Below are 26,579 nucleotides of genomic sequence, written 5' to 3'. Positions count from 1 at the left end.
GGCCTCACTTCTTTGCTCTTCAGTATCTCTGATATGTTCTTCACTGCTCAATTGATTTATACTTAGTATTCATGTTATATATGGGGATCACTTAAAGGTCAAAGCCAAATAACTGTGAGGAGACCTCCACATTGCCTTTCAGGAATGTGGAGAACCAACTGAAGCTCCTGACCTAATATCCAATCTTCAGTTTCATGTGGTGAACCCCACATGGAACCTGACAATTTGGGACTTAGCCAACAAAACTGAACTCTCTATTTGCTTAAACCACAAATGCATATGATGGTACAAACATGATGTTCATGCCAGCTGGGGCATCCCTGGTTAAACAAGGTCCCCACTATTTTCGCCAGGGAAGCAGGCCAAATAGTGAAAATTCATCCACTGTAACAAGCTCTAGTTGACACCTAGTTGGGCTTATAATTTTCTTATAAACCCAACATCAAAAGAACTGAAGATAGGAACCATCAATATAAGGAGCATTAATGGAAAGGAAATTGAGCTTGCAGGCGAATTGAAAACATACCATGTGGACATAATGATCAAGGAAAGGAAGTAGTAGCAGCAATAGCATTCAACACCAAACATAAACTTCTTGATTGGAAGGCAGTTTTCAAGTAGAGTTATGTGGGTAAGCTTCAAAATGGGGAAATAGACAATGAAACTTATTGGTGCCTATGGTCCCACAGAAAGGTCTCCCAAGGAAGAAGTAGAGGAATTTTTTGTTATTAGAACAGGCAGCTGACAAAGAAAATGGAAAAAATGATCCTTATTGAAGACCTGAACAGCAGAGTAGGAAATGAATCTCAGCAAGTATATAGGAACATTTTAGGAAAATTTGGAGAAAAGGGCAAAGCTAATAATAATGGTAAATAGTATTTATTGGACTTCTGCTCAGGACACGGACTAGTCATTACTAACACCATATTTCAACATAAAGATGTGTACAAGTTCGCACAGAAAGAAGACACAAGAAATAAGAAAAGCCTCATTAACTATGGCATTGTTGATAATGCTGGTACAAGATAAAAGAATGTACAGAGGATTTGAAATTGGAAGTGACCATTACTTAGTGCTAAGCAGGATAAAAATGGATATAACATTGAAAATAACAATATGTAGGAAAGTTTTAAAAGAATTATAATAAAGTTAGTTTAATCCTTTACCCAAGTGTAGGCAAACAAAGTTTGCTCCTGAAGTAGTTCAGGACTGAGGCAACTCGTAGTAAAGGTGGACCAAGATCTCATCACTCCTTGTCTCAGTAGCTCCCATAATGCAAAGCACATATCCTTGCAAACATGTATAAAGCTATGCATTAAGGGAAGGGGCACTACCCAGACTGGTTTCAACCTTTATTGAGATCTCGTCAGTGGGAGGCAGACCCAGATGTGGTGATACCAAGACAGAAACAATGGAGAGGTCATATTTACTTATACGAGTTGCCAAAAGGTGTACCACCTTATTATTAATTTACTCTGGATTTAGAGATAGATGTTGGAAGTTTATTTTGCACTTGGTTAGACTATAATAAATTTAGTTTAATCCTTTACCCAAGTGTAGGCAAACAAAGTTTGAGCCTGAAGTAGTTCAGGACTGAGGCAACTTTTAGTAAAGGCAGACCAAGCTCTCATCACTTTTCGTCTCAGTATCCCCCATAATGCAAAGCACATATCCGTGTGGACATGTATAAAGCTACGCATTGAGGGAAGGGCCACTACCCAGACCAGTTTCAACCTTTATTAAGTAAGTGGGAGGCAGACCCAGAAGTGGTGATACTAAGGCAGAAGCATTGGAGAGGTCATATTTACTTATAAGAATCCACAAGGATATGTGCTTTGCATTATGGGAGATACTCAGACAAGGAGTGATGAGAGTTTGGTCGACCTTTACTACGAGTTGCCTCAGTCCTGAACTACTTCAGGACTGAGGCAAACTTTGTTTGCTTACACTTGGGTAAAGGATTAAACTAAATTTATTATAGTCTAACCAAGTGGGAAAAAACTTCCAACATCTTTCTCTAAATCCAGAGTAATTTAATAATAAGGTGGCACACCTTTTGGCAACTTGTATAGGTAAATATGACTTCTCCATTGCTTCTGTCTTAGTATCACCACTTCAGGGTCTGCCTCCCACTGACGAGACCTCAATAAAGGTTGAAACTAGTCTGAGTAGTGACCCTTCCCCTTAATGCATAGCTTTATACATGTTCGCAAGGATATGTGCTTTGCATTATGACAGATACTGAGACAAGGAGTAATGAGAGCTTGGTCCACCTTTACTACGAGTTGCCTCAGTCCTGAACTACTTCAGGTGTAAACTTTGTTTGCCTACACTTGGGCAAAGGATTAAACTAAATTTATTATAGTCTAATCAAGTGGAGAATAAACTTCCAACTTTTAAAAGAATTAAAGTTGCGAAGCTTAGTGCCTATGGTCCCATAGGCACTAAGTTCTAAGGAAGTCTTCTAAGGAAGAAGTGGAGGAATTTTTTGTAAACTGTAGACTCAACTATACAAACATTATTGAAGAAAATTTGAAGCAGTTTGAAAACAAGAACCAAACCTTGGAATCTCAGTGATAAACTCTGTAGAAGACACTGCTTCAGGTAGGGAGGTATGTGGTAAAATTGTCTATAAAGAGAGAAAAATAAGAATCCCATGGTGAACACAAGTTAAAGAAGCAATCCAGGAAAAGAGGAAAATATATCAAACTTTTAAGAAAATAAGTTGGTAGATGCACTAAAAAATACAGAGAAAAATGTAAGAGCTAAACTATGTGTAAAAGTAGCTAAACCAAAGTAATGGGAAGTTTTTGGTAACAATATTTAATAATGTTCTTTTGGCTACAAAAGCTTAGGAAATTGAGGAAAAAGTACCATAAAAGAAATCAAAGATGATAAAGGTAATATGAAAAGTGAAGATAAGGATATCCTACATGTATGGAGTAATTTTCAAAAGATTGCTAGATGAAACAAGCAGTGATAGAAAATTTTCAAGAGAAATGCAAACAGGAGTACATATCAATATTTGAGATATATAAAAAAAAAAACATCAAAAACTTGAAGTGCGGAAAGGCATCTGAAGTAGATGATATTCAAACAGAAATGCTTAAATATCAAGGTGCAAAAGTTTTGCAGTGGCTATGCTACATAATTCAGAGGACTTGGTCAGAAGGCCAAATTCCAGATGATTGGAAGAAAGTGCTTCTATCTATCTATCTGTCTGTCTGTCTGTCTTGTCGCTGAAGTGTGCAGACGTGTCCAAGGTCGCTCTTGCCTAAAGTTGTGTTTTGTGCGGTCGAATACGTCAATCAACTTCAAGATTTATACCTACATAATCGTAAGCACCTAATCTATCGCGTTAAAAAATTAGTTTTCTAAATTTGTGAAGCTAGGAAAAGTTATATTAATTTTAAAATTTTAAAATCTTCTTTGTTCGTGTGCTTATTGTTACAACGGTATGCCTTCGAGTACCGGGAATTTGTGATAGCTTGCGTTTCCCCTTATTCGCCCGAAGCAATGGCCAGTATAAACCACAGCATATCACCACCAGCAGCAGCCGGTCCACGCCCGAGCTCAGCAGGAATCGGTCAAAGGTCGCAGAATTCCGATCAAGGAAAAGACGCCAGCCACATCGCCAGAGAAGAAAAAGACATCAGTCTCAGCCCCCCGGACAACAACGGACAAAGGTCAGTACTCTCTGTCTCCTATGCTAACATTGTAGCTAATACTTCAGCGCGAATTAATACCACTGCCACAACGCGTACAAACGTTCACCCAGCCAACCGCTTTTCCCGAGATAACGGAATTGTAATTTTCGCAATCGAAAATACCCCACTGGAAAAGTATCTAGATGCAGTAGCTCAACATGTTCCCCCCCAAAAATATAACTCACATATCAAGAGTTGCCGGAACCGTACAAATGTACTTTAACAACGCATCTTGGTCTGAGACATTAATTGAAAAGGGAATAGACATCGGAGCATGCCACGTGAATATCTCACCAATCGCAATTGCTCCCACAAAAGTAACAGTGTCAAATGTTCCACCGGAAATAAGCCATCAAATGCTTCGCGGATTACTATCAAAATACGGCTCAGTGACAGGTAAAATCCGAACGCTACGCGCCTCTACAACTAGGCCTGAATTCGCTCACATCAAGAGCTTTAGAAGACAGGCTCTAATGCACTTTGGCGACAATACAATCGGCTCCATACCCAAAATAATCAACACAGAAATAGACGGAGTACCCTACACCTTTTATATTACTGTTGCTGCTCAGTGCTTTTACAGCCACGAAGAAGGCCATGTAAGGAAGTTATACCCGTATGTACCCAGAAATGAGAAACCGGTTAACAACACTACTAACCCTAGCGAATCAGAGAATCAGAAGCAGCAAGCAGCCAACCCCAAAAAACAGAGAATCCCTAACAAACAACAAAGATCTCAAGGAAACAGCTCTCAGCCCAGTACCGAGGAGACAAAATCAAGTGGTAGCACTAAAGAAACCCAACTTTCGAAAGAACCTCCACCAACATCGATTAAAAGCAATCCTAGAGAAAAGGAAACCGAACACAGACAACTAACTAACTCTGATAAAGATACAAATAACAAAGAGGAGCAAGAAACAAAAACGGAAAAAAAGCCAAAGACAAACCAGCTCAGCTGCAGCAGGGAACCTTTGCCTCCAAGCACTCTGGAACCCTCCCAGCAGCCTGTAGAGGGGGATGAAGAGATCGAGCTTCTTGAGTCCTCAGATGATGAAGAGGAAACTGGAAATGCAAGTCTTCCTCACACTGAAGGCCCACTCACAAGTGAGCAGCTTCAGAGCTTTCTTAAAAAAGTTCGAGGCTCTTCACAAAAACTGCTGACAGCCTATGACTACACCGCTGACATCAGTGGTCTTATCACCCAGCTGGAAGAGTTAAGAACTATTCTGGCAGGAAAAAGAGGGAGAAAAACCACCAATCTCAGGAAAAGGATATACTACCTGATAAACGGGCTTGAATCCCAGCGGCAGCGTAACTATCCATAAAGGAAGTGAGGATTACCGCACCAAATAAAACTAAACCATAAAAATAATGAGCACTTCAATAAACCTTCTCTCACTAAACGCTAGAGGATGTGCCACACCACTGCGAAACAGGCTGGTCCTGCAGCATATCCTTGCCCAACGGCCAGAAATAGTTATGCTGCAGGAAACAAACTTCCATTGCAATAGCAAAGCTTCATATCAACACTGGAAGAACTGGCCTTATACCATGCACCACTGTCCTGCCATACAACTTCATGGATCGGGAGTCAGCATTGGAATTCACCAAAACAGCGCTCTAAAAGTAGAAATAATCGATACCTTTCCTGGGTGTGCAATATATGCACTCATTACAACTCAGACAGGAAAGAAAATCTATATCATTAACATATACATCCCACAAAATGACCAGCTTGCAGTGCAGGTACTGGAGTTTGTGCGAAACCACCTCAGCAAGGTCAATGACCACATCATACTAGCAGGGGATTTCAACTGCACTCTGGATCCTGCAATGGACAGACAGCAATGCCAAGAACATCGACACTCACTAGTTCAGCTTCTCCAGGATGTAATAAATGACTTCGAGCTGACTGACACCTTCAGACACTTGCACCCACATGAGAAAATGTTCTCCTGGAGAGCCAAAGGTGGTCCTACCAGTGTCTTATACCAGGCACGGCTCGACAGATACTACACATCGATGCACACAATACCCTACATCAGGAGAGTCACATACCATCCATCTCATGCATCAGACCATGATTCCATCCTTCTTAACATTTGCTTTCCTGGACACACCAGATACAAAGGAGGAGCATACTGGATATTTAACAACAGCCTACTAAAGGATACAGAATATCTCAGAACCTCTAAAATCTATATCGAAACTCTCATCAGAGATATACCTACTTCACAATCAATTTCCGAGTGGTGGTCACTTTTTAAATCCAAAGTTAAGGTATTCACCCAAAAATATAGTCACCGAAGAAATTTGAACAAGCATTCAGCCCTTAAAAATTTGCAACAACAACAGCAATTGCATCATCCAGAATCTGAGGAATACCAGTCCCTAGAAGCCACCATACGCTCACACCTAGAGCACTCTGCAAGAGGAGCACTAATAAGAGCACGACGCAAACATATTAACTTCGCAGATGCCCCTACAAAGTATTTCTTTTCACTAGAAAAACGCCAACAAGAGTGCACCACTATATCTGCTATTGAAACAGATAATGGAAACATCATAGAAAATCATGAAGAAATCCTCTTATATACCTTGCAGTACTACAAAAATTTGTACCAAGCCAACCCAACATCTATGGAGGCCACGAATAAAATTCTCTCCGATGTGAAAAGACTCTCACCAACAACAAGGAGTAACACAGAACTCCCTATCACGTTACACGATCTGAAAACTGCCTGCACCTCCTTACCTAAAGATAAATCTCCTGGCATAGACGGGCTCACCACTGAATTTTATCAGTCCTTCTGGGAACAGCTTGGACCTATCCTCTACAGAGTATTTGTCGAAGCGAATACCAATGGCTTTCCACTCAATATGACAACATCAGTTATCAAACTCATTCCAAAGAAAGGAGACGCGACGAAACTAGGAAACTGGAGACCCATCTCTATCACAAACACCGACTGCAAAATTATATCCAAAGCCATTGCCAACAAACTTAAACCCGCTCTGAGCGAAATAATAAATAGGCATCAGAGCTATTCCATCCCTGGAAGATCTATCCATGAAAACTTACATCTCATAAGGGATCTCATAAGCATAGCGAACAACAACAGTGAAACAATGGGTCTTGTAACACTAGACCAAGAAAAAGCTTTCGACCGCGTTGAACACCTTTACCTCTTCAACTGCTTGAAAGCATTTGGCTTTGGCTCAGGCATCATTCACTCTATTAAAATGTTGTATGCCAAGGCACAGTTTTGCATGAAAATAAACAACAGGCTTACCATAACTGCACCATACAGCAGAGGTATTAAACAAGGCTGTCCACTCTCCGGTCCTCTTTACACAATTGCCATCGAACCCTTTCTGTGTAGACTCAGCATGCTGCTCAAAGCATGCCGCCCTAAACTTCCCTACCAAACCATAACCCTGACAGCATATGCTGATGATGTTACAATCATAGCCCGCAAAGAAGAGGACTTTCATAACATACAAATGGCATACCAACAATATCAGGCAGCCTCAGGAGCCAAACTAAACACACATAAAACCATAGGACTGTGGTGTGGCAAATGGAAAAACCGAACCGATTCCCCAATGTCTGGTACCTGGTCCACAGAGGGAAACAAATACCTGGGGATTTACCTAGGAAACACACCCTCTTATGTGGATAAGAACTGGGAAACACTAAACAAGCGTTTCAAGCAAGTTCTAGGAAAGTGGGCAGCAATACGAGCCTCTGCCTCCACAAGAGGGAGAACAATAATCGTTAACCAAATAGCCACCAGTGTCCTTTGGCATACACTAAAGATCCTTACGCCACCAGTTCAATTCATCAAACAAATAAAGTCAACCATATATCGATTCATATGGAATAAAACAAACTGGCTTTCCTACTCCCAGCTATGTACTTCTCTCAAAGATGGAGGACAAAAGTTGGTCTCCATTGACAACAGGATAACAACGTTCCGCGCTCGATTTCTCATAAATGCCCTACAACAGGAAATATCACACAAGTGCACCACTGAGTATATTTTCACTTCTGCCACTAGAGGTCTCTCTCTCTCCACCACCTTAAGAATGACAACAGCTCAAGTGCCTGTAAATTTAACAAACTTCTACAAAGACGCCCTTCGACGATGGAAGAAGCTAAACCTCCAGCACACAGTGAAGACAGCATCCCTACCTGAAATCCTCATGGAACCCATCTTTCACAACACGATGGTAAGAAGCCCGATCACTCAGAAAGAATTTTTCTTTCCTCCATGGAGCTGGCGAAACGTGAGGATCTTGGGTGACATTCTTTCTCCAAGCCTCACCTGGCGCTTTCCAAATTCGCTCGAAAACCTGGAATATGGGAATGAGTCTGAGCAGATAGACACCGTAAAGGCCGCTTTTCAAGCCGCTATGCCTGATAGCATAACAGAAGTGGGGCTTATTCCTCCAAACTCAGAAGTTTTGGTGCCTATCTTTCTGATAAAAACCAATAACTCATGGGAGAAACTTACACCCAGCAACACCAACAAGATCTACAGCACCCTAACACAACAGTCAAACCAAAGCACTTTGATGGAAAATCCTGCATCATCTGATGAAACACTATTTCAATGGGATCTACCATATCGCACAAGAGCCATCAAACCTGACGCAGATATTCAGTGGAGAATGTGGCATAATATATTACCTACCCCTACTATATTACGAAAATTTAACTCAAACGTCTCAGATAACTGCCTCTTCTGCTACCAATTAGGAACGGTCCGGCATGTCTACTTGGAATGCCCAGTCAACACTAAATTAATCAATTTGACTCGGGAAACGGCAGCTCTTACCTGTGGTAATCTTCATACAGAAGAGGAATATTTCAATCTCGTCCATGTGGAGCCAAATAACCATTCATTCTGCAATTACCTTTTCATCACCGCAAAAGCGGTAACATACAACTTCTACCTCAGACATACAAGACCAGACAGCACAGCAACTTCACAGAGAGAGGCAACTGACCAACTCACTGCAGCCTTCCAACAAAAGGTGAGATGTCGGATCCTACACGAACATCACCACCATAGGCAAAACAACACCTTAGATCTTTTCCACCAAGAATGGAATCCACGGAATCAACTCCTGGCTGAGCAGGGCGACTGCATTATAATCCACTTTCCAGCATAGAAGTGACACCTTTACCCCCCCCCCCAAAAAAAAGAAAGGGGGAAGAAAGAAGGATTGTTGTGCTTAACAGTTAAAAGTTGTTCTTATGTTAAAACAAGATCTTATGTTATCATGTTAAAATAACTCTTAATGGCTTTAATTTATTTAAAAAAAAAAAAAAAATGTAATTAGCCTTATAAGTGACTTCGATGTAACATACCTCAACAAGAGTATGAGCATGTAACCTCTCTGTCTGACTGCAGAGAAAACCAAAAACCGGTTAATCCTGTATATAAGATTGTTATGTTTACAATAAAAAAAAAAAAAAAAAAAAAAAAAAAAATCTATCTATCTATCTATCTATCTATCTTTCCGCTAGGTGGCCAAGGTGTTGCACGTGCGTTCATACCGCTCCTGCCTTCCCCCACCTTTTATACGTTTATCCGAAAGGAAGGACTTATTTTTTTATATAGGTATATTCTCCAAGCCGAGAGCTATCTACTCATACTAGTCGTGTACGCGTAAGTGTAGTGATAAGTGATTTATGACAGTTCTCTTCTACTGCTGTACGAGTTCGTATATATCTTCAATTTGGACGCCATAATTCCTTCTCGGACACCTGCACCCCTCACCTGAGGCTATAGCCGGCGAAGGATTAACCGCCATGGCAACGGCACATTCATGTACTACCAAGGATTTAGCAATTCAAAGACCCCCTACGACTTCGGACCCGGAAGGAAGAGCAAAGGTCACCGGAGCTATGTACACAGAAAACAGGTCAGTCAATTCAAAATCTTATGCTAATGTTGTATCTAATGGAAATATCCTATCGTCCCCCAAAACACTGATCTCACACACGAACGCCTCATCAGCCAGCAATAAACCGATTAACGCAAAAATAACTACCACTGTTACGAACGTCATTTCCCGAGAAAATGGGATTGTTCTTTTCGCCACCAAAGAAAACATCCCATTAGAAGATTATCTGACGGCGATCGCCAAAATTGTGCCCGCAAAAAACATTACCGACGCTTCCCGCGTAGCTGGAACTGTGCAAGTATATTTTAGCCATATCTCATGGGCACAAACGGTACTGCAAAAAGGAGTCGATATTGGCGATTATCACTTCGAAGCAGCCCCAATAGCACTGGCCCCAACAAAAGTAACAGTATCAAATGTTCCCCCTGAAATTCCTCATCAACTCATCAGATCCATGTTATCAAGATACGGTTCGGTCACAGGAAAAATACGCACATTGTCAGCAGCCACGAAGAAGCCCGAATTTGCCCATGTCAAAAGCTTTCGAAGGCAGGCATTAATGCATTTTCCAAACAACGACGCACTGCACGACCTCCCAAAATTAATCAACACGGACATAAACGGAATAACCTATACTTTCTACTTATCTTCCTCATCACAGTGCTTCTTCTGTCATGAAGATGGTCACATTAGGAAACAATGCCCCTATATTACCAACAGTTCATCAACAAACATCCCAGCCCAGAATAGTAAACCAGTTGAACAGAATAACATCGCACATGAAGAAAATCAAAGCATAGGAAAAAGTAAACCAAAAATCCTCTCCTCATTACAAACTTCAGAGGAAAGAAAATCCCGAACTGAAAAAGACAACGCTCACGTCGCTCTTGAACGCCTGCCAAGTAATGAGATCCAAGGCTCAGAAAACGAAGTCTCACAACACGAAAACACGGATCCTCCCAACAGAGATGACAAGGACGAACTAATTAAAAGCAATCCCCAGACCCAGCAACCAGAATCACTAACTCAGCCTCCCACTAATTCAAAACCTCACCCTATAGAAGAAACTACTCAAAATGGCCTTTCTTCACCTGCAGCCAGCCAAGGAGAAACAGAGTTCCCAGACGATGAGGAAACTGTATTTCCACATGACGACCTAGAAGAAGAGGAAGCTGAGGGCGAACTTCCTCACACTGAGGGTACCCTAACCATGAAGCAGCTGTCATCCTTTATACAGAAAGTGCGAGGTTCTCCTCACAAACTAACTATAGCCCTTAAATACACCACAAGAATCCCAGAACTAATATCTCAACTTCAGGACCTACACTCGAAACTGAAATGTAAAAAGAGCAGAGCAGAGGTTAACAGGAGTAAGCGAATCTACTACCTAATTAATGGTCTACAAACACAGTACCAGGACCAATATTAGATTAAACTTACAATCAAACTTTCATAAATCATAATGTCTATAAGCCTTTTCTCTCTCAATGCAAGAGGATGTGCCTCTGCTCTACGCAACAGAATAGTCTTTGACCAGGTACAAAAATATCATATAGACCTAATACTAATGCAAGAAACAAACATCAACTCCTCATCCAATTTATCCAGAAGATGGGCAGAGTGGCCTTATGACTTACAGCACTCTGCAACCCAACAACATCATGGAGCAGGAGTTAGCTTATGTGTACATCATAGATCTCCCTAAACTAAAAGTGATTGCTGATATACCAGGATATGCCTTGTATGCTCACATAATAGCACCCAACCGTAATACCCTGCATGTGTTCAACATCTACATACCACAGCAGGATGCTCTGGCATCACAAATCCTGGATTTCGTTCAAAACCATCTGTCTAGTATAGACCAAGAACATGTTATAATAGCGGGAGACTTTAATTGCACTCTTGACCAAGAAAAAGACAGACTTCAGTGTGCTGAACATCGTAGCCAATTAATAAACAAACTTCAAACATTGGTAAACGATAATGAACTCATCGACGTCTTCCGGCATCAACATCCTGATAAGAAATCCTACACATGGAGGTCAGCAATCACAGCGACAAATAGGCCACTCTACCAAGCACGACTGGACAGATACTACATTTCCAAACATACCTTGCCTCTAGTCAGAAACATCTCACACATCCCTTCCTACATGGGTGGGGGGGGGGGGGGGTGGGGGGGGGGGGGGGTGGGGGGGGGGGGGGGTGGGGGGGGGGGGGGGTGGGGGGGGGGGGGGGTGGGGGGGGGGGGGGGTGGGGGGGGGGGGGGGTGGGGGGGGGGGGGGGTGGGGGGGGGGGGGGGTGGGGGGGGGGGGGGGTGGGGGGGGGGGGGGGTGGGGGGGGGGGGGGGTGGGGGGGGGGGGGGGTGGGGGGGGGGGGGGGTGGGGGGGGGGGGGGGTGGGGGGGGGGGGGGGTGGGGGGGGGGGGGGGTGGGGGGGGGGGGGGGTGGGGGGGGGGGGGGGTGGGGGGGGGGGGGGGTGGGGGGGGGGGGGGGTGGGGGGGGGGGGGGGTGGGGGGGGGGGGGGGTGGGGGGGGGGGGGGGTGGGGGGGGGGGGGGGTGGGGGGGGGGGGGGGTGGGGGGGGGGGGGGGTGGGGGGGGGGGGGGGTGGGGGGGGGGGGGGGTGGGGGGGGGGGGGGGTGGGGGGGGGGGGGGGGATGCAACATTTTTTTTTTTAATAATTTGTGCACTTTCTTTTGGGATTTTCTAGGATCCCAATCTATGATCTGATAAGTGGAGTTGATTCATTTTTATTGGCTAAAAATTATAGGCACCAGCAAGACCTAGTCGACAGAAAATGATATAGTTAAAGGGGTAGAATGTAAAGAAAATTGTATTTTCAGGGAGGATAGGAAGAATAGGTCACAAGGGGATATTGCCGATGATACCTGAAGAATTTCAACCAACAAAGTCAGAAGTTAAGAGGCATTTTCGGTATCAAGAAGATGGTTCATTTGAGGCAAAATTCAAGAATGTGTAGACAGAAATGTGATACTCTGCAATGGGCCGCATGACTTTGTAAAAGGTAGGTCCTGCCTTATTAACTTATTCATATTTTATAACAGAGTGATAAAAGATTCAGTTATGAGAAATGGCTATATTATGATATTGCTGGACTTTACAGAAGTATTTGACAGAATACCGTATGGAAAGATATTACATACACTGCAGAAATGGGAATGGATATGGCACTGGTGGTGGATAGAAAGTGGCTGACACCAAAAAAGTAGTAGAGGATAGTGGAATTCTGGAGAATGGGAGTTATTAGTGGAGTGCCCCCAAAACTCTACTAGACTAGAGTCAGTATTCTAATAGGGTGGCTATTCAGTTATTTGCTGAGGGGAGGGGGGGTAACAGTTGATAAAGGTGATGTAGATATCATGCAGGATGATTGAAATAAGTTGGCATTGTGGGCAAAAGATAATGGCTATGAATTCAGTATTGCAAAAAATTGTAATGTTATGCATTTCAATGAAAATATTACATACTCTGTACCACAATAATGGCACTGGATTGCAGGAAATTGTTTAGGCCAGAGATTTGGTGGGGGGACAGAGAGAGCTGAAGTTCAGAGGGCATATTTTAAAATTTGGCAAAATAGCTCAACAGATTAACTGGATGTTAAAAAACACGCTAATTAATAAAGATGAAGAGATTACTGTTCCTCTTTATAAGGCTATGATTCAGCCTCAATTTTACTGTGCACAGATTTGGTCACCTAGGTTTCTTGGCGATCAGAAGGTAGTGGAGAGGATTCAGAGATGAGTGACCAAGCTGGTGACAGGTCTGTGGAATGCTCCTATGAGGGCAGATTGAAGGTGTGAGAGTAACAAAGTTTAGTTAACAGAAAAGAGAGGACATGATAAAAACTTAAGTTACTAAAAGGATTCTATAATACTGACAAAAGAAATTTTTCAATACATAATGAACAGAAAGAAAGAGAACAAGTGGTTGCCCCTGGAAGTTATACACTGTGTGGTAAGGTTGGGAGTAGATTTTTTGCTTAGAAAGTGGTAGTTATGAGTACCCTGACAGTGAATGAGTTTACTGTGAGTATAAAAGTTAGTATGGGCTCTCTGGGATGAGTCATGTGATTCTATGAAGATATTCACATAATAATAATTATGATTAGGAAATACATTACAAGTGAATTATCTACCTGAGAATATCATCGGCTCCTGCCAGTAACTGATAAAAAATGTTGAAACTGGACTCTCCTTCGGGTCTGCGACCTACTCTTGATTTTTCCAACAAATACACCTGATTAAAAAGCATGAAAAATAAACCAATGTTTAGAATTAAGTCAACTTCTATAATATAAAAATTTACTTTTTTATATATCCTATATTTCACTAAATAACATTCTATATATATTTTTATTTGATATATCAAAAATCTAATTTAAGATGAAATGAGCAAGCATAAAAGACAGGTGCGCTTACAAGATGATAACCTTGTGAAGTATGGGCTGACTGACTGACCTCAGTGCAGATATACAAGCAGACTTGTTTCCTTTGATCCTAATACAACCTGGGATCCAACACTGGCAAATGCCAAGTTGGGGCCTCCTTATTTGACAGAACTGAAGCAGAATCTGAGGCACAAATGTGGATGGCAATTCGCTATAGGCAATCAAACTTCATGCCTATAGTGAACTTGTGAATATGATGCAGCTCTGGAAGCATTTCAAGTTGATATAGTTTAGTGCATGTGCTGTGACATGTAGCTTTGTAGTATATTGCTATATTCTCATGGAATGTTTGATTAGATATGCTGTCAACAGTATAAGACTCCACTAAAACTTCTCATTCTGAATTATATATATGTAGGGAGATAAAAATTAAGAGTATTCTGGTCTGTGTTTAAAAGAGCTGCTGGAAGACAGATGGAGGGACTATGTGTTTCCCTCTGCTTTGCAGAGCAACTGCATGACAGAATACAGGTATACCAAAGTTGAAACGCTGTTTTGCTGCATATGCAGTGTTGTATGCTGTAATGTCCAGAGCAGGGATGGCCAACCTATGACACATGTGCCAAAAGTGGCACATTGGACCACAATGATAATAATAAAAAAGTAAGCCTATTTATGCAAAAAGTACTAACCAAAAACCAATTCGTATAAAAAAGCAAAAACTTGGTAATTATTTTTAGCAAGTTTATTGTTTTGTGCACATCTTTGGCCCATTCACATGTTTGATCCTGAAGTTATATCTGTGTTAGCAACAGCAATGTGTCGCAGGTTTTTGTCAGTCAGTGTACAATTGATACTCGTGCACCACAGAGTTGTACTTTGTTCGTCCTTATTGAACATTTATTTTACATTTGCAGTTCGCAAATTGTTTCCTAGCTTAGTAAATGATATCAATGCATTCAGGATGAAGTTAAAACTGATTCAGTTATGGGAAATGCTTACTCTCAATTAGAAAATGAGGACTTGAGCAAGTTTCTGCACTTAAAAGAGTGAATGTGCTGGAGATAATGGCAATTTTACAAAATATATTGAAAAAATCAGCTTATGTGTTTTGCTAAAGAAGAGGATTGCATAAATGCATTTATAAACCCATTTTCATTTAGTGAACAAAAAATTATGAAAATGCTTAGTAACATACAAATGGGACTTATGGACTTGAAAACAAATTCATTATTGAACATGAAATTTGATTAGCTTCTCTCGGTCACAAATGCTTCCAATGTGATTAATTTCTGGAGATCATTACCCTGTGAGTATTTTTCAGAATTAAGAAAATTTGCCCAGAGTTATATCTGTCATTTCAGAATGACATACAGATGTGAACAAGTATTTTCAGCTATGTAATTGATTAAATACAAAATCAGGTCACGATTGACTGATTCAAATTTGAAAAATTCTCTGCTGCTATCAATAACTAATTTAACTCCACACATTAAAAGCTTGGCAAAATCAAAACAGACTCAAAAGTCTCATTAAGATAAATAATGTTTATCTTGTTTTTATATTAAATCAATATATCATGTCTATATTAACATATTTTTACAGGGAGCTTTTAAGGATCCAAGAGCTGTATGGTACATCCGAACTTGTACATGGAATGTAAAAGGTTGGCCACCCCTGGTCTAGAGCCACCCCAGGCTGTTATACACACTTTTGGCCTGCATATCAGCAATTCTCTGATATGCAGGCCAAAAGTGTGTATAACAGCCTGCTAAGTATTATACAAATTTTCCCAAAATGAGCAAAAAATGCCTGTCCATGTGGAATGGTCTGGAAGGGATTTTATTTTTAATGCATAATGTAAAGACAAGGGCTCACTTTAGTGAGTACGGGCAAGGCAAACCCGAGGTAACTGATGCTGGACCATGCCTTACTTCATGTATTATATATCTGTTATATTATTCTGTAGACTGGTCCCTCCTCTTCTTTCTTTGCTTCTTTCTCCTCTCCTTGCTCCTTCCCCCCTGATGCTATTAGAGTATTCGAGGGCTAGGGGCGAGTCTTTCCTATCTTGCTAAGTCATTTCGTCTTATGCAGCCACCGAAGGAGGCAAGCTAGCCTCAATAGGTGCCGGTCCCAAGCCCGGATAAATGCGAGGGTTGATGTCAGGAAGGGCATCCGGTCGGAAAACTTCAGTGCCAACTCAAACTATGATTATGAGTCGAAGAGAAAATGATATAAGGGCTAGGGCGTACCCCTTAAGCGATGCGCAGCCACATCGCCCTACAGCTGCAAGAAGTGGACGAGCTACCGCATCAAGGGCGGGTGCGGTTAAAGAAGCGAGCCCAGCAGGTGGAGAGGATGTTGCGAGTGGGAACAGTGAATGTTGGAAGCATGACTGGAAGGGGAAGAGAGGTGGCAGACATGATGAGGAAGAGGAAGTTGAACATTTTGTGTGTGCAGGAGACAAGGTGGAAAGGGGGAAAGGCAAAGGAACTGGGAGATGGATACAAATTGTTCTACTCTGGAGCGAATAACGAGGGAAGAAATGGTGTAGGAATTGTGGTGTGTGGCAGAATGAAGGGTGAAGTACTGGACGTGGGTAGAAGGAACGACAGGATCATGCGAATGAAATTGGGTCTTGGAGAAGAGCGGGTGGTCGTATTATGTGTATATGCCCTGCAAGTTGGTTGTACAGCAGAGGAAAAAGATGAGTTCTGGAATGTGTTAGATGAAGAAATGAGGGAATTGTAAGAAAACGAGATGGTGATTGTCGGAGGAGACTTGAATGGGCACATAGGAAGACAGAATAGAGACTGTGAAAGGGTGCATGGTGGCCACGGATTGGGAATGATGAACCAGGAAGGAGAGAGGTTGTGGACTTTGCAGTAGCGTTTGATCTGGCAATTGTGAACTCATTTTTCTACAAGAGGGAAGAACATTTGATAACATTTAGGAGTGGTAACAACAGCTCACAAATTGACTACATTTTGACTAGAAGAAAACATCTTAAGGTTGTGACAAATTGTAAAGTAATTCCAACAGATCAAGTAGCACAACAACACCGACTGCTGTGCGCAGACTTTAAAATAAGATCGAAGATAAGAACTTCTGGATGCCATGGGATGAAGACAATTAAGTGGTTTCGCTTAAAAGAGGAGAGTGTGAGGAATCATTTTAGGGAGAGGGTGTTAGAGAGGATTTCAGATGGACTGGAAAGTGTACAAGATTGGTGGAAACATAATTCAAAAGTAATCCTGAGCTGTGCAATCAAGGTGCTTGGTGAGACATCTGGAAAGATTAGTGAGCAGAAGGAAGGTTGGTGATGAAATAATGATGTACAAGTGGCAGTGACAGCTAAGAGGAAGGCAAAGCAGAAGTGGGATGAGTCAAGAGTGGAAGAGGACAGAGAGGTGTACAAAGAGAGAAAGCAAGAAGCCAAGAGAGTTGTGGCACAGGCGAAGGCCATGGCATATCAAGATCTGTATGATCAATTAGAAACAAAGGAAGGACAGAGAAAAATTTACCAACTAGCGAAATGTAGAAATAAAGCAGCAAAGGACATCTTACATGTGAGGCAGATCAAAGATGCTGAAGGAAGAGTATTATGGAGGGATGTGGACATAAGAAACAGATGGAAAATATACTTTGAGGGACTTTTGAATGAGGAAAATGCAAGGACTCACAGAGGAGATGGGCAGTCTTCTGAGGGGATGGTGCAGAACATCAGTAGAATGGAAGTGACGGAGGCCATGAAGAGGATGAGGAATGGAAAATCGGTGGGCCCTGATTTTCCATTCCAGTGGAGGCATGGAAGGCTCTGGGGGAATAGGAAATTGACCTGCTGTGGGACTTGTTCATGAAAGTTTGCCAACAGGAAAATATACCCGAGGAATAGAGGGAGAGTACTCTTGTTCCCATCTACAAAGGTAAAGTGGATGCACAAGACTGTAAAAATTACAGAGGAATAAAGTTGATGTCCCACACAATGAAGATCCTAGAAAGGGTTCTTGATGGCAGATTGAGGAAGGAGGTGGAAATTGCAAAGGAACAATTTGGCTTCATGCCTGGTAGATCAACAACAGATGCTATCTTTGGGTTACGACAGATGATGGAAAGATAGCGAGAGAGAAACAAAAGGGAGCTACAGCTGGTATTTATTGATCTGGAGAAAGCATACGATAGAGTGCCAAGACAAGAAGTCTGGAGGTGTCTGAGGGAGAAGAAGGTGCCGGAGAAATATGTCAGGTTAGTGCGGGAAATGTACAGAAATGTGAAGACAAGTGTTCGGACCTGTTTGGGACAGACAGAAAGTTTTCAAGTAACAGTTGGCATGCATCAAGGGTCAGCATTAAGTCCGTTTCTGTTTAATATTGTGATGGAGGTGGTAACAGAGGAGGTGAGAGAAGATGCACCTTGGACAATGTTGTACGCAGATGACATCTTGCTGTGTGTAGATTCAAGAGAAGAAGCGGAAACTAAACTGGAAAGATGGAGACAAGTACTGGAAGATAGAGGTATGAGACTGAGCAGAAGTAAGACAGAGTATATGTGTCGCACAGTGGGCAGCGGCAGCCAGGAGACAGATCTGGAGCTGGAAGGAAATGTCATCAGGAAGGTGAGAGACTTTAGATACTTAGGTTCAACAGTGGAAGAAGATGGAGGAGCTGAGAAGGAAGTGGGATGCAGGATACAAGCGGGTTGGAGGAACTGGAGGATGATGGCTGGAGTATTATGCGATAAGAGGTTGCCGATCAATCTGAAAGGCAAAATTTATAGGACAGTAGCGAGGCCAGCTATGACATATGCTATAGAAACTGTGGCCCTGAGGAAAAATAACATCAGCAGGATGGAAGTAGCAGAGATGAGAATGCTTAGGTGGATGTGCGGTGTGACCAGAAAGGATCATCTGAGAAATGACTATGTCAGGGGAACAGTGAAAGTTACGAACTTAGGAGCAAAAATACAGGAGGCAAGGTTGAGATGATTTGGTCATGTGATGAGGAGGGAGGACGAATATGTGAGAAGAAGGGTCATGCAGATGGATATGCAAGGAAGGCGGAAGTGTGGGCGGCCAAAGAAGAGATGGAGGGAGCTGGTAGAAGAGGACTTGAAGATGAAGAACTTGGATGTGGTGACAGCCCAAGACAGGAAGGTGTGGAGGAGACTCATTACAAACAGTGACCCCCACTTAAGTGGGAGAAGCTGCAGAAGAAGAAGAATGTAAAGACAGCTGGTAGCATTGAAATTACACATTTCAGGAACATTGATATAAAAATTAGGAACAAGTTTGAAAAGCATTAATTACAATTCTAACTGCCTGATGACAGACATGATCTAACATTGAAGCATACTATCTCTCACAGAAGCACACTCTTCAGACCTTTAACAATCAAGTCTTGATCAGATAAGTGCTTGGTAGAAGCAAAGATCAGTCTGCACCCTAAAAGCAGGAAGATAAAGGGAGTATAATGTTCATTACTCTCTGACACTTATCTTGTATCCAAGTACTTTACCTCTGTCATAACTGAAGTTATAAATTTTTCCTAGTCTGTTCTGGGTCCAGAATGAAGACTGCATTTACAGCAAAAATTACTGCATTACAGTAGCAGTGATCACTTTAGCTGTAAATAGCTAGCTTCATCCTTCTTTCTATGACCTTTATACTGCAAAAATGGCAAAAGAATGTGAAGTCATTCATACATAGTCTTGCACGGGAAATGCTTGGTATAGGGGGAAAGCCATTCTGTTAACTTTCACCGTGAATAGTGTAATACAACACAGAATCTTGTGGAACTCATCCCTCCTAGAGCACTGGTCAAGAGAGTAGAACTCTCTCTCTTCAGTTAGAAAGTTCTGATAAAGAAAAGATGGGTTACATACAAGACCATAGCTGTGTAGGTCTTTTAAACACACCAAACCTCCAAGCTGTGTCAAATGTCTTTTTCCATATCAAAGAAAAAGGATACTAAGTGCTTATATTTTAGGAAGGCAATGCTGATAGATGTTTCCAGTTAATTAAGGTCTATTTGGCCTGAATCCAGCTTGTTCTTCATTTCCACAATTTTTCTTAGCCGTTTCTTAAGTATACTAACATAAATCTTACTAGGTACACTACATAGAGAAATACCTCTAATTCTCACATTCAGTTTTATTTCCCTTTTTATAGATAGTACTATGAGAGCTCAACTCCAATCATTCAGAATCCAAACCTCTGACCAGACCTCAATTATGCAGTGCAGCCACTGTAAAACTTTTATACCTCCATATTTTTTTTCTTGTGAAATTTCATCTATTCCAGCTGTCTTTCCACATTTCAGATTTTTGATGGCTTTTTCTACTTCAAGTATGAATATCCATTTCTGTCTGCATTCCTATTGGGTATTATCTATCACCAAGCTGACACTGATTGTTTCATTTAGTAATCTTTCAAAGTAATTACTCCAGACATCTTTGCCTCCATTTCTAAGCTTTTTCAATAGTCTCCAGAATATGCAACCTTCCTAAAATTTATTTTCTATGTTCTTACCAAAGTCTTCCCATCAATTTTGTTTAGCCAGTTTTACACAGTGCTTCACATTTTTTACATTTTTCTCTGCATTCTTTAAGAACGCGAACTGATTTACTTGCCAGAAACTTTTTGATATGATAGCTTTTTTCTTTTTCTTGACTGCCTCTTTAACTTACTGAATCCATGATGGAGTTCTGATTTTTCAATCCTTACAGACAACCTTACCACATGCTTCTCCAGATTAATCAATCAATCAATGTACTGATTCAACTTGGAATCAAACCTTGGAGATTTGAAAAAACCATTGAATCACCAAGGTTTGGTTCTTGTTTTCAAATTCTTTTATTATTTCTTGAATGATGTTTGGGTATATTTTAGTCTCCAGTTCACCTCTGAAAGCTGCTCTACTTTGAGTTGTTTTTAAAATTTTCTTACATGCACTGCTTTATAATATGAAATTAAATTTTATCCTGCTCAAAACTAAATAGTGATCACAAATTAGTCAATGAGACTTATTTCTTTCATCCTCTCTCCATGTGAATTTGTGCACATTTTTATGCTAGAACATGGTGTAAGTAATAACTAGTTCAAGTTCTGAACAGAAATCCAGCATGTACTCACCATTATTATTAGCTTTGCTCTTTTCAACAAATTTGCCGAAAACAGTTCTATGCCTGATAATCATTTCCTACTCTGTTGTTAAGATCTCCAACAATGACTAACTTTTCCTTTTTCATTTGTCTTCTATGCCTCATAAAATTCCTCCATTTCTTTCTTGGTAAAACCTTCTGTGGGATCATAAGCACAAATAAGTCTCATTGTACAGTTCTCCATTCTGATATTTGTCCCCATCACTTTACTTGCTAGTGCCTTCCATTCAAAAAGATTATCCTCGTATTTAGTGTTGAATACTATAGCTACTCCTTTTCCCTAATTGTTACTATCTGAATATATTTCGTATTTATTTTATTATGACCTTTTTTCTTGACCAACTAGTATTAATAAATTAAAGAATTAATTCTGTATGTTAGTCAAGTAAATAATAGTTTAATATCCGACGTTTCACTGACTGATATCTGTCAGCATTTTCAAAGGATACACTGGTAAGCAGTAGAAAGTAACAAAAACTAGGAAACTAACTGACAATTCTAAAAATTATATAAAGTTATCGCTGTGCATGATACAATACATGTGGCATGTATGTTTTATTTGTTGGGAAATTTATTGCAATTTTCATGAAAGTTCATTTCTTTTTGGTTAAATGATCTGATTAGAGTTTTTCATATATCTGGTAAGATTAGGCCTTGATTCTTATTTAAGTTACCTGTTGAATGGGCGACTGTAGCAGCTTCATTAAATGTTCTGGAATGGTAGTTCTCTTCTATGTAGGGCATATGGCTCATATCCCATTCAATATTATGGTTGGTAGAAGCAAAATATGAAGAAAGACCTGAATTATCCTCTCTGTTATTCCTTACATAGCCTATGTGTTCTTTATTTGTTTCAAAACTTCTAGATGTCTGTCCGATGTAATTAATACCGCATGAACAAGGTATGCTATAAACTCCAGAGTATTTGTAGAAAGGATGGCTATCTTTCGGTGATCTTATAAACTTTTGAATGGTCTCAATGGGTTTGAAGGTTACTCTGATATTATATGGTTTTAGAAGAAGAGCTATTTTTTTGGATATGGTACTAACATATGGAATTGTTATAGAACTGATGTATCGGGTTTCATCTCGTTGTCTTTGCGGTATGTCAGTAAAGAGAATCTTGTTGATGATTCTTGTAGGGTAGCCATTTAGGGATAGATCTCTGGATATTTTCATTACTTCTCCTTGTAAGTCGCCAGGGTCTGTGGTACACTGTATAGCTCTTCTTTTGAGCATATGGATAATGCTGAGTTTCTGGGATATGTGGTGAGACAAGTCGAAATGGAGGTAGCGTCCAGTGTTAGTAGGTTTCTATATACCGACAGGTTGTTGCTATTATCAGTTTGTTTCTTAATAAGGACGTCTAGGAATGGAAGTTTATTATCTTTTTCTAGTTCCAATGTGAACTTGATAGTGTTGTGGAAGCAATTAATTCTGATAATCTATCAGTTCCTCTTTTTTGTGATTCCAAATGATGAAGATGCCATCAACATACCTAAGCCATGTGGTTGGTTGGGTAATTTGGGATAAAATTTGAGTTTCCAGATTTTCTAAGAATAGGTCGGCACAAGAAGGAGAGAGAGGGCTACCCATGGCTAATCCATTAAGTTGTTTGTAGTATGATTTTGGCCATGTAAAATAATTTGAAGTTAAGCAATACTTGAACAACTTCATGTTTGGTGGGAACAAGTTTTCTAAGATGTTGATGACTTCTGAAACTGGGATATTTGTGAACAGAGATGTCACATTCAGGCTAGCCATAATGTTATCTTTAGAGATACAGATGTTTTTTAATTTCTCCAAGAAATGTTGTCTGCGCGGTTAGCCATGAGTAGCCCTCTCTCTCCTTCCCGTCGGTGACGCGAGGAGCTGAAGGATCTTCCTCAGCCATAGCCAAGTTAGCCAGTCTTGGGCGTGGACAGCAGGGTTTTCCCCAGTTTATTCTGGGGTTTTTCATCCCGCAAAGCAGGCAAACTGGCCTTGAGAACTTAACACTACAGGTCATAGGATATACCGGGGCATAGGGCTGACCACCTTATCCTGTAAACGTATTGAGGTCCGATGTTCAATGGACCCTCGACACTGCAAGGTAAAAGAGGGTATAAAGAAGATGAGATGAGATGAAAAGAAATGTTGGGAGTTCTTGATATAAGAATCCATGTTGTGAATGTGATCTCGTAACATTTTGGCTAGATATTTTGATAGTCTATGGATTTTGGGAACATCATATAGTCTTGGAGTTAACGGATGCAAGACTATATGGCGTTCCCAAAATCCATAAAGAAGGTACATCATTACATCCAATAGTAGATGGTATCCACTCCCCTACTTACAGACTATCAAAATATCTAGCCAAAATGTTACAAGAACACATTCACAACATGGATTCTTATATCAAGAACTCCCAACATTTCTTGGAGAAATTAAAAAACATCCGTATCTCTGAAGATAATATATGGTTAGCCTGGATGTCACATCTCTGTTCACAAATATCCAAGTTTCAGAAGTCATCAACATCTTAGAAAACTTGTTCAAACCAAACATCACCAAGTTGTTCTGCTTCAAATTATTTTACATGGCAAAAAACATACTACAAACAACTTAATGGATTAGCCATGGGTAGTCCTCTCTCTCCTTCTTGTGCTGACCTATTCTTAGAAAATCAGGAAACTCAAATTTTATCCCAAATTACCCCTAAACCAACCACATAGTTTAGATATGTTGACGGCATCTTCATCATTTGGAATCACAAAAACTAATAGATTATCTAAACAAAATTAATTGCTTCCACAACAATATCAAGTTCACATTGGAACTAAAAAAAGATAATAAACTTCCATTCCTAGACGTCCTTTTTAAGAAACAAACTGATAATAGCAACAACCTGTTGGTATATAGTAAACCTACTAACACTGGACGCTACCTCCATTTCGACTCTTCTCTCCACATATACCAGAAACTCAGCATTATCCATATGCTCAAAAGAAGAGCTATACAGTGTACCACAGACCCTGGCGACTTACAAGAAGAATTAATGAAAATATCCAGAGATCTATCCCTAAATGGCTACCCTACAAGAATCATCAACAAGATTCTCTTTACTGACATACCGCAAAGACAACGAGATGAAACCCGATACATCAGTTCTATAATAATTCCATTTGTTAGTACCATATCCAAAAAAATTAGCTCTTCTTCTAAAAACATATAATATCAGAGTAACCTTCAAACCTATTGAGACCATTCAAAAGTTTATAAGATCACCGAAAGATAGCCATCCTTTCTACAAATACTCTGGAGTTTATAGCATACCTTGTTCTTGTGGTATTAATTACATCGGACAGACATCTAGAAGTTTTGAAACAAATAAAGAACACATAGGCTATGTAAGGAATAACAGAGAGGATATATCAGGTCTTTCTTCATATTTTGCTTCTACCAACCATAATATTGAATGGGATATGAGCCATATGACCTACATAGAAGAGAACTACCATTCCAGAACATTTAAGGAAGCTGCTACAGTCGCCCATTCAACAGGTAACTTAAATAAGAATCAAGGCCTAATCTTACCAGATATATGGAAAACTCTAATCAGATCATTTAACCAAAAAGAAAAGAACTTTCATGAAAATTACAATAAATTTCTCAACAAATAAAATATTGTATATGCAACACGCGTATTATATCATTGTATCACGCACAGTGATAACTTTATATAATTTTTAGAATTGTCAGTTAGTTTCCTAGTTTTTGTTACTTTCTACTGCTTACCAGCGTATCCTTTGAAAATGCTGACAGATATCATTCAGTGAAACGCCAAATATTAAACTATTATTTACTTGACTAACATACAGAATTAAGTCTTTAATTTATAATATTTTTTTATTTGTGAAAGATCTCACCTGTTTTTGTCTTCTTTGTTTCAGTCACAATGCCTATTATGTCGATCTGGTACTTATCTAATTCTTCTGCTAGTTCCATTTCTTCTCCATTGTTGCTTCTTATGTTGATAGTAGCAATCTTGAATTCTGCTAATATTCAGATGGGATGTGCTCCAAGATTCGTCTGGGCTTACTTTGAGCTGTTCACGCTCCTTCCCTGACAAAAACAATGGGGCCTTGTTTAACAGGGCAACACCTCAGCATGAAATTCTGTCATGTTGTACCATCATTTTGCATTGTGGTTCAAGCCAATAAGAATACAGTTTCACCAGTTAAATCCCAAATTGCTGGCCCATCTTCATTTGTTGAGTATCCAGGTAGATACTTAACAGGGTACATCACAAGAAGGTGGAGATGGACATTAGGTCAAAAGATTCAGTCAGTTCTCTACCTCCCTTAAAAGGATATGTGGAGGTCTCCTCCTAGTTATATGGCTTTGACCCTTACACACCCTTTAAGTAATTCAACAATCCTAAAATATGTTGGTTGTGAGATAAATTATGTCTGAAAAACATCACCCACTTAGGCTATGCTCTAATTACCTTCATTATTGAAATTAATCAGTTAATGCCTGTTTCCAGGACTAATATACTTAAAAAATACTTGTTTTTGTAGAACAAATAGAACAAGAGAAATTACCTGAACTGATGATGAAATAATTTGACCTGAATGATCAAAATCAAGAGAAACTAACTGAGTAAAACGGGTCGCATTATAACTAGCTATAGTTTTGCAGTTGCCAAAGGATTCCAAAAGTGTTGTAATGGCACTCAATTTTTCCACTGGAAATGAAAAAAAAAAATTCAGTAATTAACAACTTATTAAAATCTTACTTCCTAGTAAGCTTTTCTATTACAAAACCTTAACATGAAAATAAAAACATAAATAAAAATTAAGCTTTAATATTTTTTTAAAAATGCTTTTCTCAAAAACATTAACACAAATCCAAAACTGAACCAACCCAGCTGATAATTGCTTATGCATTTGCTTAAATAAATTTCTTGTATATATATATATATATCTTGTATATTTATTTCCCCCATTTGATTATCTTCTTACTTTGTATTCCATCACTCCTGGGTCAACTTGTAGGTAGCCTTTTCTTTCTGCAGTTTCATTTCATTTCTAACTGTAGTACAGAATTTCTTTAGTATATTATTTTAATTTATCCCTGATATTGCTTTTTTTTTTTTTTTTGTCATGCCTTTAATACCTCTTTCTATCAATGTTCAAGCCTCATCGTCAAAATTATTTAATTTCTAGAGTGGTGCTGATCTCATGCATCAACAAAACTGCGAGGTAAAAAATTCAGTCTACATTTAAAATTTTCTGCTCTGACTTTACCAAATCTTTCCTCCATTTATGCTGATTGTTTCTTCAGTGATTAAGCTTTTTTTTTTTACTTTTTTTAATGATGATACCACCATTGGGGATGG

The 26,579-nt window shown here is 40.0% G+C and overlaps 1 protein-coding gene across 1 annotated transcript in view; it reads right to left on the bottom strand.

Annotated features, from left to right (window-relative positions):
• Mhcl (Myosin heavy chain-like) overlaps nucleotides 1-26,579 on the bottom strand; it is a 719,798-nt gene that overhangs the window by 576,718 nt on the left and 116,501 nt on the right. The window contains exons 6-7 of the mRNA XM_090414205.1: nucleotides 25,783-25,925; nucleotides 13,784-13,884 (exon numbers count right to left, since the gene is read on the bottom strand). Of these exons, the coding sequence (XP_090270331.1) occupies nucleotides 13,784-13,884; nucleotides 25,783-25,925 (244 nt within the window). The remainder of the gene's footprint in view (nucleotides 1-13,783; nucleotides 13,885-25,782; nucleotides 25,926-26,579) is intronic.

Source organism: Typopeltis vanoorti, chromosome 24 (genome assembly GCF_054136105.1).
Source record: "Typopeltis vanoorti isolate ZY-2024b chromosome 24, IOZ_Tvanoo_1.0, whole genome shotgun sequence".
Classification (NCBI taxonomy): domain Eukaryota; kingdom Metazoa; phylum Arthropoda; class Arachnida; order Uropygi; family Thelyphonidae; genus Typopeltis; species Typopeltis vanoorti.
The sequence above is the reverse complement of the archived record's forward strand: the minus strand, read 5'-3'. Positions and strand labels throughout refer to the sequence as shown.